The sequence below is a fragment of the Mizuhopecten yessoensis genome, unplaced genomic scaffold, assembly GCF_002113885.1.
Source record: "Mizuhopecten yessoensis strain PY_sf001 unplaced genomic scaffold, ASM211388v2 scaffold9909, whole genome shotgun sequence".
NCBI lineage: Eukaryota > Metazoa > Mollusca > Bivalvia > Pectinida > Pectinidae > Mizuhopecten > Mizuhopecten yessoensis.
Window position 1 is genome coordinate 90,048 of NW_018408283.1, and position 13,290 is coordinate 103,337.

Below are 13,290 nucleotides of genomic sequence, written 5' to 3' on the forward strand. Positions count from 1 at the left end.
CATGTTGATTATAATCACGTGTTAAATAAACGTTAATTTCTCGGGATGAATAAGAGTTTAAGTCATACATTTAAAAAATGGCAATAAATGCAATGCTGTGTACAAATTGCACACGTTCAAGTGTTAATGATTGATGAGGCTGGGAAAGTACAATTGCTTACCAGAAAATAAAACAAAACCGGTAGACCAAAGTCTGATGGAACGTTTTAATCGCAATCCTGTATTTGTATCTTGTCGTTAACGAAACCAGCTGTCAGAGTGACTTCCTGTTCGGTTGCTTCCGGTGATATTTGCTAACATATTAATTTTGTTTTCTAGTGTTGTGTCTGTCGACTTTTCTGGTTATTAGGCCACTGCCACGTTTTCGTATTTGTTAAAACAACACAATGAACCAACACCAATTATAAATATGTGTGAATATAACGGAAGCTCATGAGAGAAGGTCAAGGCTGAAAAACAAAAATGGAGTCGTGCAATGCAGTTGAGAGAGAAGTTGAGAAAGTATTTAACAAATTTGCTGGCTTGAAGGACCATTCAACCAAAAACCTTGATGAATTGTGCAATTCAATCCAAAGTATACAGCGGGAGTTAGGTGACGGTAAGCACATTTTCCTTCAAATAAAGTCTGAGTTTGAAGTTTGAACGTAGTGGTTTGGAAAGATTTTCTCTGGTCTTTGTCTTGTAACAACGTCTTAAGTTATGTTTAACTGTTAATTGTAACATGTCTTCGATAACAAATTATAATATCAACCAGCTGGTGGAAAAACCCCTTTACTGGATCTTAACTGGTCAGCCATCAGTAGTATTCTTCGTTTTGATGACAACCTGAATCATAATCTGATCACAGGGGTTCGTTACAAATGTCCGAAATACACATATATGTTACATGTATACTGATATGGGTCATAGCACACAAAGCTGTGGTCTGATTGTGTAATGCAATATACATGTAACTGTTATGCCTAAAACAGGCACAATACTTCTGAAGTCTCAGTTTTGAATTCCAATTTGACCCTGATCATGACGAACCTGTGTTTTTATGAAGTGTACTGTGTACATGTGCTTAGCAAAGGAAAAACCAAAACAGGTTTGTAAATATTTAGGATGTGTAGACTTTAAAATACACTTCATGCTTAAATGTAAAATCATCAATGTTCAACTTAACCTGGATCTTGTTTTAATTTACAGGTGAAACACTAACAGCAACCCAAACCTTGATATTGACACAGACTGTTCGCAGGATTAAAGAGGCAGTATCACGCTTGGGACAGGAACATAAAGAGCTTCATAGCACTGTGTCTAAAGTCGGGAAATCAATTGACAGGGTAAGAATACCCCAAAAGTGTGCACAAAGTGCACACCCACATCTGTGTATTCTGACCACACACCTTGATCTGATCCAACATAATGCTACTACCATTTATTATGTATTTACCAAGGGTAAGACCTGTGTATTCTGATAACCTGTCTCATTTTGACCTATATGTTGTGTACCATATGGTAATGTTTCACAGGGTTTCAGATTAGACAGTTTTATCGGACAATATCTTGTTAATCCCACTGGGTGTCAGATTAGACAGTTTAATTTGACCAATATGTAATGTTCCACAGGGTTTCAGTATAGACAGTTTTATCGGACAATATCTTGTTTATCCCACTGGGTGTCAGATTAGAGAGTTTAATTTGACCAATATGTAATGTTTCACAGGGTTTCAGATTAGACAGTTTTATCGGACAGTATCTTGTTAATCCCACTGGGTGTCAGATTAGACAGTTTAATTTGACCAATATATGTCTCCGAAGGGTTTCACATTAGACAGGTTAAACTGACCAATATGTTGTGTCTGTTAGGGTTTCAGATGAGACAGATTAAACAGACAAACACATTATGCTCCACAGGGTGTCAGATTAGTTTAATTCGACCAACATATTATTTATCTTGCAGGGTGTCAGATTAGACAGGTTAATCTGACCAATATGTTATGTTCCATGAGATGTCAGATTAGACAGGTTTCACTAAAGTTAGATAAGAGTAAGCACACAACTGCTGCTGTAATTATAACACAGGCTATAGATTTTTACAATTGTGCTCCTAGTGAAGATTGTACCAAAAACCTGCAGTTGACACTAATACTTATTATTAGAAATTTAGCTATGTTTATTTACAAAGCAAATGAAATTAGACATGGAATTTTGTTTAATGTGTAACCCAAATTAATGTCCTACATCCTTTGCTTCGCATTAATTTTTTTGTTAAAGTCTTTGCATCCTGTGTTCATGCTTACTATTGTGAAGGAATACTAATAATAAGTTGACACTAATAAGGCATTATAGTGTCTGTAACGTGTTGGTCAGCAGTATCTGTAACGTGTTGGTCAGCAGTGTCTGTAACGTGTTGGTCAGCAGTATCTGTAACGTGTTGGTCAGCAGTTGACACTAATAAGGTATTCTAGTGTCTGTAACGTGTTGGTCAGCAGTATCTGTAACATGTTGGTCAGCAGTATCTGTAACGTGTTGGTCAGCAGTGTCTGTAACGTGTTGGTTAGCAGTATCTGTAACGTGTTGGCCAGCAGTGTCTATAACGTGTTGGTCAGCAGTGGCTGTAACGTGTTGGTCAGCAATGTCTGTAACGTGTTGGTCCGCAGTATCTGTAACGTGTTGGTTAGCAGTATCCGTAACGTGTTGGTCAGCAGCATCTGTAACGTGTTGGTCAACAGTGTCTGTAACGTGTTCGTCAGCAGTGTCTGTAACGGGTTGGTCAGCAGTATCTGTAACGTGTTGGTCAGCAGTGTCTGTAACATGTTGGATTATGCCCCCTTAGCAGTAAACTTTATTGATGTATTTGTGTGATATGCAGTGCGTTGTTGTTGATTATGGTCATTAGCGATCTTTGTGGTTTTGGTGTCACTACCAGAGAACTGGATGTGAGGACGTGACCTACTGATTAGGGTTACATTAGATTAGGAAAAGATTTACATGTAGATTCTTGAAAAAATACCAAGAAGAATAAGACCAAGGGTTCAAGGAGGGTGAGCATCTTCTGCTTCCTGATCAATGACAGTCGCCACGTAAATCTTTCCTTTGTTCATTTTTCCAGTATTAACGATTTTGTTAACATTTCTATAGGTATTCTCCGTCATCTTTTGAACGATACATTTGAAATAATTACCAACAGATGGTGAGTGTTTAGTTGCTGTGAGGATTATATGGAAATTCTTTTGACTTTTCAGAATTTTGTCAATGATTTGACTTCCATAGCAACAGATGGGGCATTTGAAGGAACGGAAAAAACTCACCTACTAAACGAAGTTGTCTGCGAACACTTTATGAGACAGGGGATGTTGGACATTGCTGATGCTCTTGTTGCGGTATGGATGAGGTTGAAACCCAACCAAACTAAAATCTCTCTAACAAATCGCATCATCTTTCTATGTATTATTCAATGATCCATTTGTTTTCACATAAATTTAAAACGAAAATGAACAAATTGAACTTAAGGGCTGATGTACAATTTTTTAAACATTTAACCAGTAAAAATTGTATGCAAAACAATATCAAACTTGAATTTTAGATGTTCTTTTTCCATATACTTGTATATATAATGAACAGGGTAGAAATATGGAAGGGAAGTTAGACAGTCAGCAATTTTCGGGACACAAAAATTTGTGTTTTCGACATTATTGTATGTCTTTGGATACAGTCACACTCTCTTTTATCAATCTGCAGATTCCCAGTAAATCTCACTAGTAAAGCCAACAGATGCCCAGTAAGTTTCACTAGTAAAGCCAACAGATGCCCTGTAAGTTTCACTAGTAAAGCCAACAGATGCTCAGTAAGTTTCACTAGTAAAACCAACAGATGCCCAGTAAGTTTCACTAGTAAAGCCAACAGATGCCCAGTAAGTTTCACTAGTAAAGCCAACAGATGCCCAGTAAGTTTCACTAGTAAAGCCAACAGATGCCCAGTAAGTTTCACTAGTAAAGCCAACAGATGCCCAGTAAGTTTCACTAGTAAAGCCAACAGATGCCCAGTAAGTTTCACTAGTAAAGCCAACAGATGCCCAGTAAGTTTCACTAGTAAAGCCAACAGATGCCCAGTAAGTTTCACTAGTAAAGCCAACAGATGCCCAGTAAGTTTCACTAGTAAAGCCAACAGATGCCCAGTAAGTTTCACTAGTAAAGCCAACAGATGCCCAGTAAGTTTCACTAGTAAAGCCAACAGATGCCCAGTAAGTTTCACTAGTAAAGCCAACAGATGCCCAGTAAGTTTCACTAGTAAAGCCAACAGATGCCCAGTAAGTTTCACTAGTAAAGCCAACAGATGCCCAGTAAGTTTCACTAGTAAAGCCAACAGATGCCCAGTAAGTTTCACTAGTAAAGCCAACAGATGCCCAGTAAGTTTCACTAGTAAAGCCAACAGATGCCCAGTAAGTTTCACTAGTAAAGCCAACAGATGCCCAGTAAGTTTCACTAGTAAAGCCAACAGATGCCCAGTAAGTTTCACTAGTAAAGCCAACAGATGCCCAGTAAGTTTCACTAGTAAAGCCAACAGATGCCCAGTAAGTTTCACTAGTAAAGCCAACAGATGCCCAGTAAGTTTCACTAGTAAAGCCAACAGATGCCCAGTAAGTTTCACTAGTAAAGCCAACAGATGCCCAGTAAGTTTCACTAGTAAAGCCAACAGATGCCCAGTAAGTTTCACTAGTAAAGCCAACAGATGCCCAGTAAGTTTCACTAGTAAAGCCAACAGATGCCCAGTAAGTTTCACTAGTAAAGCCAACAGATGCCCAGTAAGTTTCACTAGTAAAGCCAACAGATGCCCAGTAAGTTTCACTAGTAAAGCCAACAGATGCCCAGTAAGTTTCACTAGTAAAGCCAACAGATGCCCAGTAAGTTTCACTAGTAAAGCCAACAGATGCCCAGTAAGTTTCACTAGTAAAGCCAACAGATGCCCAGTAAGTTTCACTAGTAAAGCCAACAGATGCCCAGTAAGTTTCACTAGTAAAGCCAACAGATGCCCAGTAAGTTTCACTAGTAAAGCCAACAGATGCCCAGTAAGTTTCACTAGTAAAGCCAACAGATGCCCAGTAAGTTTCACTAGTAAAGCCAACAGATGCCCAGTAAGTTTCACTAGTAAAGCCAACAGATGCCCAGTAAGTTTCACTAGTAAAGCCAACAGATGCCCAGTAAGTTTCACTAGTAAAGCCAACAGATGCCCAGTAAGTTTCACTAGTAAAGCCAACAGATGCCCAGTAAGTTTCACTAGTAAAGCCAACAGATGCCCAGTAAGTTTCACTAGTAAAGCCAACAGATGCCCAGTAAGTTTCACTAGTAAAGCCAACAGATGCCCAGTAAGTTTCACTAGTAAAGCCAACAGATGCCCAGTAAGTTTCACTAGTAAAGCCAACAGATGCCCAGTAAGTTTCACTAGTAAAGCCAACAGATGCCCAGTAAGTTTCACTAGTAAAGCCAACAGATGCCCAGTAAGTTTCACTAGTAAAGCCAACAGATGCCCAGTAAGTTTCACTAGTAAAGCCAACAGATGCCCAGTAAGTTTCACTAGTAAAGCCAACAGATGCCCAGTAAGTTTCACTAGTAAAGCCAACAGATGCCCAGTAAGTTTCACTAGTAAAGCCAACAGATGCCCAGTAAGTTTCACTAGTAAAGCCAACAGATGCCCAGTAAGTTTCACTAGTAAAGCCAACAGATGCCCAGTAAGTTTCACTAGTAAAGCCAACAGATGCCCAGTAAGTTTCACTAGTAAAGCCAACAGATGCCCAGTAAGTTTCACTAGTAAAGCCAACAGATGCCCAGTAAGTTTCACTAGTAAAGCCAACAGATGCCCAGTAAGTTTCACTAGTAAAGCCAACAGATGCCCAGTAAGTTTCACTAGTAAAGCCAACAGATGCCCAGTAAGTTTCACTAGTAAAGCCAACAGATGCCCAGTAAGTTTCACTAGTAAAGCCAACAGATGCCCAGTAAGTTTCACTAGTAAAGCCAACAGATGCCCAGTAAGTTTCACTAGTAAAGCCAACAGATGCCCAGTAAGTTTCACTAGTAAAGCCAACAGATGCCCAGTAAGTTTCACTAGTAAAGCCAACAGATGCCCAGTAAGTTTCACTAGTAAAGCCAACAGATGCCCAGTAAGTTTCACTAGTAAAGCCAACAGATGCCCAGTAAGTTTCACTAGTAAAGCCAACAGATGCCCAGTAAGTTTCACTAGTAAAGCCAACAGATGCCCAGTAAGTTTCACTAGTAAAGCCAACAGATGCCCAGTAAGTTTCACTAGTAAAGCCAACAGATGCCCAGTAAGTTTCACTAGTAAAGCCAACAGATGCCCAGTAAGTTTCACTAGTAAAGCCAACAGATGCCCAGTAAGTTTCACTAGTAAAGCCAACAGATGCCCAGTAAGTTTCACTAGTAAAGCCAACAGATGCCCAGTAAGTTTCACTAGTAAAGCCAACAGATGCCCAGTAAGTTTCACTAGTAAAGCCAACAGATGCCCAGTAAGTTTCACTAGTAAAGCCAACAGATGCCCAGTAAGTTTCACTAGTAAAGCCAACAGATGCCCAGTAAGTTTCACTAGTAAAGCCAACAGATGCCCAGTAAGTTTCACTAGTAAAGCCAACAGATGCCCAGTAAGTTTCACTAGTAAAGCCAACAGATGCCCAGTAAGTTTCACTAGTAAAGCCAACAGATGCCCAGTAAGTTTCACTAGTAAAGCCAACAGATGCCCAGTAAGTTTCACTAGTAAAGCCAACAGATGCCCAGTAAGTTTCACTAGTAAAGCCAACAGATGCCCAGTAAGTTTCACTAGTAAAGCCAACAGATGCCCAGTAAGTTTCACTAGTAAAGCCAACAGATGCCCAGTAAGTTTCACTAGTAAAGCCAACAGATGCCCAGTAAGTTTCACTAGTAAAGCCAACAGATGCCCAGTAAGTTTCACTAGTAAAGCCAACAGATGCCCAGTAAGTTTCACTAGTAAAGCCAACAGATGCCCAGTAAGTTTCACTAGTAAAGCCAACAGATGCCCAGTAAGTTTCACTAGTAAAGCCAACAGATGCCCAGTAAGTTTCACTAGTAAAGCCAACAGATGCCCAGTAAGTTTCACTAGTAAAGCCAACAGATGCCCAGTAAGTTTCACTAGTAAAGCCAACAGATGCCCAGTAAGTTTCACTAGTAAAGCCAACAGATGCCCAGTAAGTTTCACTAGTAAAGCCAACAGATGCCCAGTAAGTTTCACTAGTAAAGCCAACAGATGCCCAGTAAGTTTCACTAGTAAAGCCAACAGATGCCCAGTAAGTTTCACTAGTAAAGCCAACAGATGCCCAGTAAGTTTCACTAGTAAAGCCAACAGATGCCCAGTAAGTTTCACTAGTAAAGCCAACAGATGCCCAGTAAGTTTCACTAGTAAAGCCAACAGATGCCCAGTAAGTTTCACTAGTAAAGCCAACAGATGCCCAGTAAGTTTCACTAGTAAAGCCAACAGATGCCCAGTAAGTTTCACTAGTAAAGCCAACAGATGCCCAGTAAGTTTCACTAGTAAAGCCAACAGATGCCCAGTAAGTTTCACTAGTAAAGCCAACAGATGCCCAGTAAGTTTCACTAGTAAAGCCAACAGATGCCCAGTAAGTTTCACTAGTAAAGCCAACAGATGCCCAGTAAGTTTCACTAGTAAAGCCAACAGATGCCCAGTAAGTTTCACTAGTAAAGCCAACAGATGCCCAGTAAGTTTCACTAGTAAAGCCAACAGATGCCCAGTAAGTTTCACTAGTAAAGCCAACAGATGCCCAGTAAGTTTCACTAGTAAAGCCAACAGATGCCCAGTAAGTTTCACTAGTAAAGCCAACAGATGCCCAGTAAGTTTCACTAGTAAAGCCAACAGATGCCCAGTAAGTTTCACTAGTAAAGCCAACAGATGCCCAGTAAGTTTCACTAGTAAAGCCAACAGATGCCCAGTAAGTTTCACTAGTAAAGCCAACAGATGCCCAGTAAGTTTCACTAGTAAAGCCAACAGATGCCCAGTAAGTTTCACTAGTAAAGCCAACAGATGCCCAGTAAGTTTCACTAGTAAAGCCAACAGATGCCCAGTAAGTTTCACTAGTAAAGCCAACAGATGCCCAGTAAGTTTCACTAGTAAAGCCAACAGATGCCCAGTAAGTTTCACTAGTAAAGCCAACAGATGCCCAGTAAGTTTCACTAGTAAAGCCAACAGATGCCCAGTAAGTTTCACTAGTAAAGCCAACAGATGCCCAGTAAGTTTCACTAGTAAAGCCAACAGATGCCCAGTAAGTTTCACTAGTAAAGCCAACAGATGCCCAGTAAGTTTCACTAGTAAAGCCAACAGATGCCCAGTAAGTTTCACTAGTAAAGCCAACAGATGCCCAGTAAGTTTCACTAGTAAAGCCAACAGATGCCCAGTAAGTTTCACTAGTAAAGCCAACAGATGCCCAGTAAGTTTCACTAGTAAAGCCAACAGATGCCCAGTAAGTTTCACTAGTAAAGCCAACAGATGCCCAGTAAGTTTCACTAGTAAAGCCAACAGATGCCCAGTAAGTTTCACTAGTAAAGCCAACAGATGCCCAGTAAGTTTCACTAGTAAAGCCAACAGATGCCCAGTAAGTTTCACTAGTAAAGCCAACAGATGCCCAGTAAGTTTCACTAGTAAAGCCAACAGATGCCCTGTAAGTTTCACTAGTAAAGCCAACAGATGCCCAGTAAGTTTCACTAGTAAAGCCAACAGGGCCAGGTTTAGTTGTGCTGGTCCATTTCTGAAGGTCATTGGTATCTACTCCTAGAACTGTTGGTTTGATGCCCAACTTACACAATATCATGTGGTCAAACACAATATCATGTGGTCAGCAGGACTAGTTTATGTAGTGTTAGTCGGCTCTTTGTTAATTACACTTCCCTCGGACAGCGTCTCACCTGAATCAGTGTGAACTTTTAAAAGGAAATCAGCCTTTTATTCTAGCTGTAAGAAACATTGACATTTGATTATATATCTCTAAATATCTGTTTCCAAATATCTAATATTAATATTTTGTTGTAGTTTTTCTACACCCGCGTATGTTACAAACGTGAATGTCAATGTTATAAAATTGTGTTTGTCACAGGTATCATGTGAGCATTTGTATATCGTGATATTGGGATCCTGCGTCCATTTAATTTTTACAAGAATAATGGCCTTTGACAACTTTGTTTTTTTCCTGTGGCATAACACTTTCTTGGGAGCTAGTACAAGTCGTTGCACAGTTTTCAGTTGAATTTTATGAAACTTTGTATGTGTCATGGGTAATATATGATACTTTGTATGTGTCATGGTAATATATGAAACTTTGTATGTGTCATGGGTAATATATAAAACTTTGTATGTGTCATGGGTAATATATGAAACTTTGTATGTGTCATGGGTAATATATGATACTTTGTATGTGTCATGGGTAATATATTAAACTTTGTATGTGTCATGGGTATATATATGAGGGTTCACACATCATGAAATCAGAATTCTGCGTCAGTTGTAACAAGAGTTGAGGGCCATTGTAACTTAGATTTTCCCCTTGACATATAAGACTGTCTTATCAGCGAAACTAATCCCACTTGTTCTTCATTTGAATATAAGTGTATTTGACATCCTAATATTCACAGTACACTCTAATAGTAAAACTGCTTATTCTCTCTACATAAGTTTTGTCTAATTGTTACAGGAGGCAAACTTAGAAATCGCAGGAGAGAAAAAAGAACCTTTCTTAGAATTGCATCGGATACTTGGAGCGTTGAAACAAAAGAATTTAGAACCAGCGTTATGGTAAGTACCTACATGTTATTATTACCTATAAAAACTGGCATTAGACTTGCCTACATAATACAGTCAATTTGATGGTAATTAGTTTATAATAACCACAGGTGTCAGATAGAACTGAGTGTGTTTGTCAGATGGTAATTAATGGACAATTTGAAGGATATCAGTCCCTAACTTGAGGGTAGGACAGAGAGATCTCCTCAATCGTCGACTCGTCGGAGTAGGACAGAGAGATCTCCTCAATCGTCGACTCGTCAGAGTAGGACAGAGAGATCTCCTCAACCGTCGACTCGTCAGAGTAGGACAGAGAGATCTCCTCAATCGTCAACTCGTCATAGTAGGACAGAGAGATCTCCTCAATCGTCGACTCGTCAGAGTAGGACAGAGAGATCTCCTCAATCGTCGACTCGTCAGAGTAGGACAGAGAGATCTCCTCAATCGTCGACTCGTCAGAGTAGGACAGAGAGATCTCCTCAATCGTCGACTCTTTAGAGTAGGACAGAGAGATCTCCTCAGTCGTCGACTCATCAGAGTAGGACAGAAAGATCTCCTCAATCGTCGACTCTTTAGAGTAGGACAGAGAGATCTCCTCAGTCGTCGACTTGTCGAAGAAGGACAGAGAGATCCCCTCAATCTTCGACTCGTCAAAGTAGGACAGAGAGATATCCTCAATCGTCGACTCGTCAGAGTAGGACAGAGAGATCTCCTCAATCCTCGACTCGTCAGAGTAGGACAGAAAGAGATCCTCAATCGTCGACTCGTCAGGGTAGGACAGAGAGATCTCCTCAATCGTCGACTCGTCAGAGTAGACAGAGAGATCTCCTCAGTCGTCTACTCGTCAGAGTAGGACAGAGAGATCTCCTCAATCCTCGACCCGTCAGAGTAGGACAGAGAGATCTCCTCAGTCGTCGACTCATCAGAGTAGGACAGAGAGATCTCCTCAATCCTCGACTCGTCAGAGTAGGACAGAGAGATCTCCTCAGTCGTCGACTCGTCAGAGTAGGACAGAGAGATCTCCTCAATCGTCTACTCGTCAGGGTAGACAGAGAGATCTCCTCAGTTGTCTACTCGTCAGGGTAGGACAGAGAGATCTCCTCAGTCGTCTCCTCGTCAGGGTAGACAGAGAGATATCCTCAGTCGTCTACTCGTCAGGGTAGGACAGAGAGATATCCTCAATCGCCGACTCGTCAGAGTAGGACACAGAGATCTCCTCAGTCGTCTACTCGTCAGGGGAGACAGAGAGATCTCCTCAATCGTCTACTCCTCAGAGTAGGACAGAGAGATCTCCTCAGTCGTCGACTCGTCAGAGGAGGACAGAGAGATCTCCTCAGTCGTCGACTCGTCAGAGTAGGACAGAGAGATCTCCTCAAACGTCTACTCGTCAGAGTAGGACAGAGAGATCACCTCAGTCGTCGACTCATCAGAGTAGGACAGAGAGATCTCCTCAGTCGTCTACTCGTCAGGGTAGACAGAGAGATCTCCTCAATCGGCTACTCGTCAGAGCTACTTGGCTGCTTCAGCTGAGGATTAGAGAGTCGAAAATCTCCTCATTTTGTTGAGCAGAGAGATCTCCTCAATCGTCGACTCGTCAGAGAAGGACAGAGAGATCCCCTCAGTCGTCTGCTCGTCAGGGTAGGACAGAGAGATCTCCTCAGTCGTCTACTCGTCAGGGGAGGACAGAGAGATATCCTCAATCGTCGACTCGTCAGAGAAGGACAGAGATATCTCCTCAGTCGTCTACTCGTCAGGGTAGACAGAGAGATCTCCTCAATCGTCTACGCGTCAGGGTAGACAGAGAGATCTCCTCAATCGGCTACTCGTCAGAGCTACTTGGCTGCTTCAGCTGAGGATTAGAGAGTCGAAAATCTCCTCATTTTGTTGAGCAGAGAGATCTCCTCAATCGTCGACTCGTCAGAGAAGGACAGAGATATCTCCTCAGTCGTCTACTCGTCAGGGTAGAGAGAGAGATCTCCTCAATCGTCTACTCGTCAGAGCTACTTGGCTGCTTAGTAGGACAGAGAGATCTCCTCAATCGTCTACTCGTCAGGGTAGACAGAGAGATCTCCTCAATCGTCTACTCGTCAGAGCTACTTGGCTGCTTCAGCTGAGGATTAGAGAGTCGAAAATCTCCTCATTTTGTTGAGATGCTAATTGACTGTCTCATTGAAGTCTGCTTTAGCCGAGGATTAGAGAGTCGTAAATCTTCTCCACGGATGTAGCTAGCCCAATGAAATGTGATTTAACTAATTTTCTTGAACTGAACAAACGCAATTATGTAATAATTTCCATCAATACCACCAGTAAACAATTTCCTTGTTAAATACTTGAACTCTTGAACTAAAAATAAGGTCACTTGGGTTTTAATCCAACAGCAAAGAAACTTCTACAGATGTAATACCACTCAAACAAACAAACAATGACAATAAGGTCATATTATTTCATGACCTCGGGACAGGAATTTTGTTGAGAAAAAAATCTCAAATATTGGCTCATACTGTCATTTAACAGCACTGGGTGCCCATACTCAGTGCTTAAATTTATAGCAAGTATAGTAATGTTATATTAAATTGAACTGTTATTTTATTATGGTATGATTATAACTTTGATATCTTGTGTTTGTTTATTAGCTGGGCGACGTCAAATAAAGACCGATTACGAGAAATTAACAGTTGCTTAGAGTTTAAGCTACATAGATTAAAGTTCATTGACCTCCTACGTCAAGGACATATGTCTCAGACCGAGGCTTTATACTACTCCCGACACCTGTCACAGTTTGCCAGCCAGTATCCAAGAGGTATGTGTGATATACAAAGCATTCAAATTCTGTTAGAAATGTGTCGGATAACATTCACTTTAGAACATAGGGGGGAGAAGAGCCAACGGCGGTCCAATGTAGGTAGGGTCCTTAAGTAGTGCTCGCTGGAAAATGGATACCAATTGGTTGGGTGTCGACTCAAAATTACAAATATACAGGTATGTACAACATAATGGGTAGGAGTGTCATCAATATCAACCAGCTTTGTGAGCTGTAACTGGTGAAATCAGTTGGCAGACAATAAAAATGTCTGCCTACTCATCTCGTGAAGCTGGCTAATGTTGAGAACACTCCTACTCATTATGTTGCATATTTAATTCAAAAGTCGAATGCAAATCAATTAAGCTATTCTTGGTTAAGTGCCTGATCAAAGATGTGCCAGAGTCTATGGGCCCACTTCTCTCAATTCGGAACTGCCTCACTAAAGAATAAACCGATGCTTCCTTTATCTGCCACTTGAACAAGCTAGACTTTCCAGTGCTCTGTAGTTATCCTAGCAGATACACGTAGTTATCCTAGCAGATACATGTAGTTATCCTAGCAGATACACGTAGTTATCCTAGCAGATACATGTAGCTATCCTAGCAGATACATGTAGTTATCCTAGCAGATACACATAGTTATCCTAGCAGATACATGTAGTTATCCTAGCAGATACACATAGTTATCCT

At 40.9% G+C, this 13,290-nt stretch overlaps 1 protein-coding gene across 2 annotated transcripts in view; it reads left to right on the forward strand.

Moving 5' to 3' along the window:
* The first annotated feature begins 264 nt into the window (after positions 1 to 264).
* LOC110459015 (protein RMD5 homolog A-like) overlaps positions 265 to 13,290 on the forward strand; it is a 29,064-nt gene continuing 16,038 nt past the window's right edge. For both annotated transcript variants that reach the window (XR_002463846.1, XM_021511033.1), the window contains exons 1-5: positions 265 to 598; positions 1,189 to 1,325; positions 3,231 to 3,368; positions 9,710 to 9,810; positions 12,432 to 12,598. Coding sequence is in view for 1 of the 2 variants with exons in the window: in XM_021511033.1 (XP_021366708.1) it covers positions 463 to 598; positions 1,189 to 1,325; positions 3,231 to 3,368; positions 9,710 to 9,810; positions 12,432 to 12,598 (679 nt within the window). In the remaining variant the exon portion in view is untranslated. The remainder of the gene's footprint in view (positions 599 to 1,188; positions 1,326 to 3,230; positions 3,369 to 9,709; positions 9,811 to 12,431; positions 12,599 to 13,290) is intronic.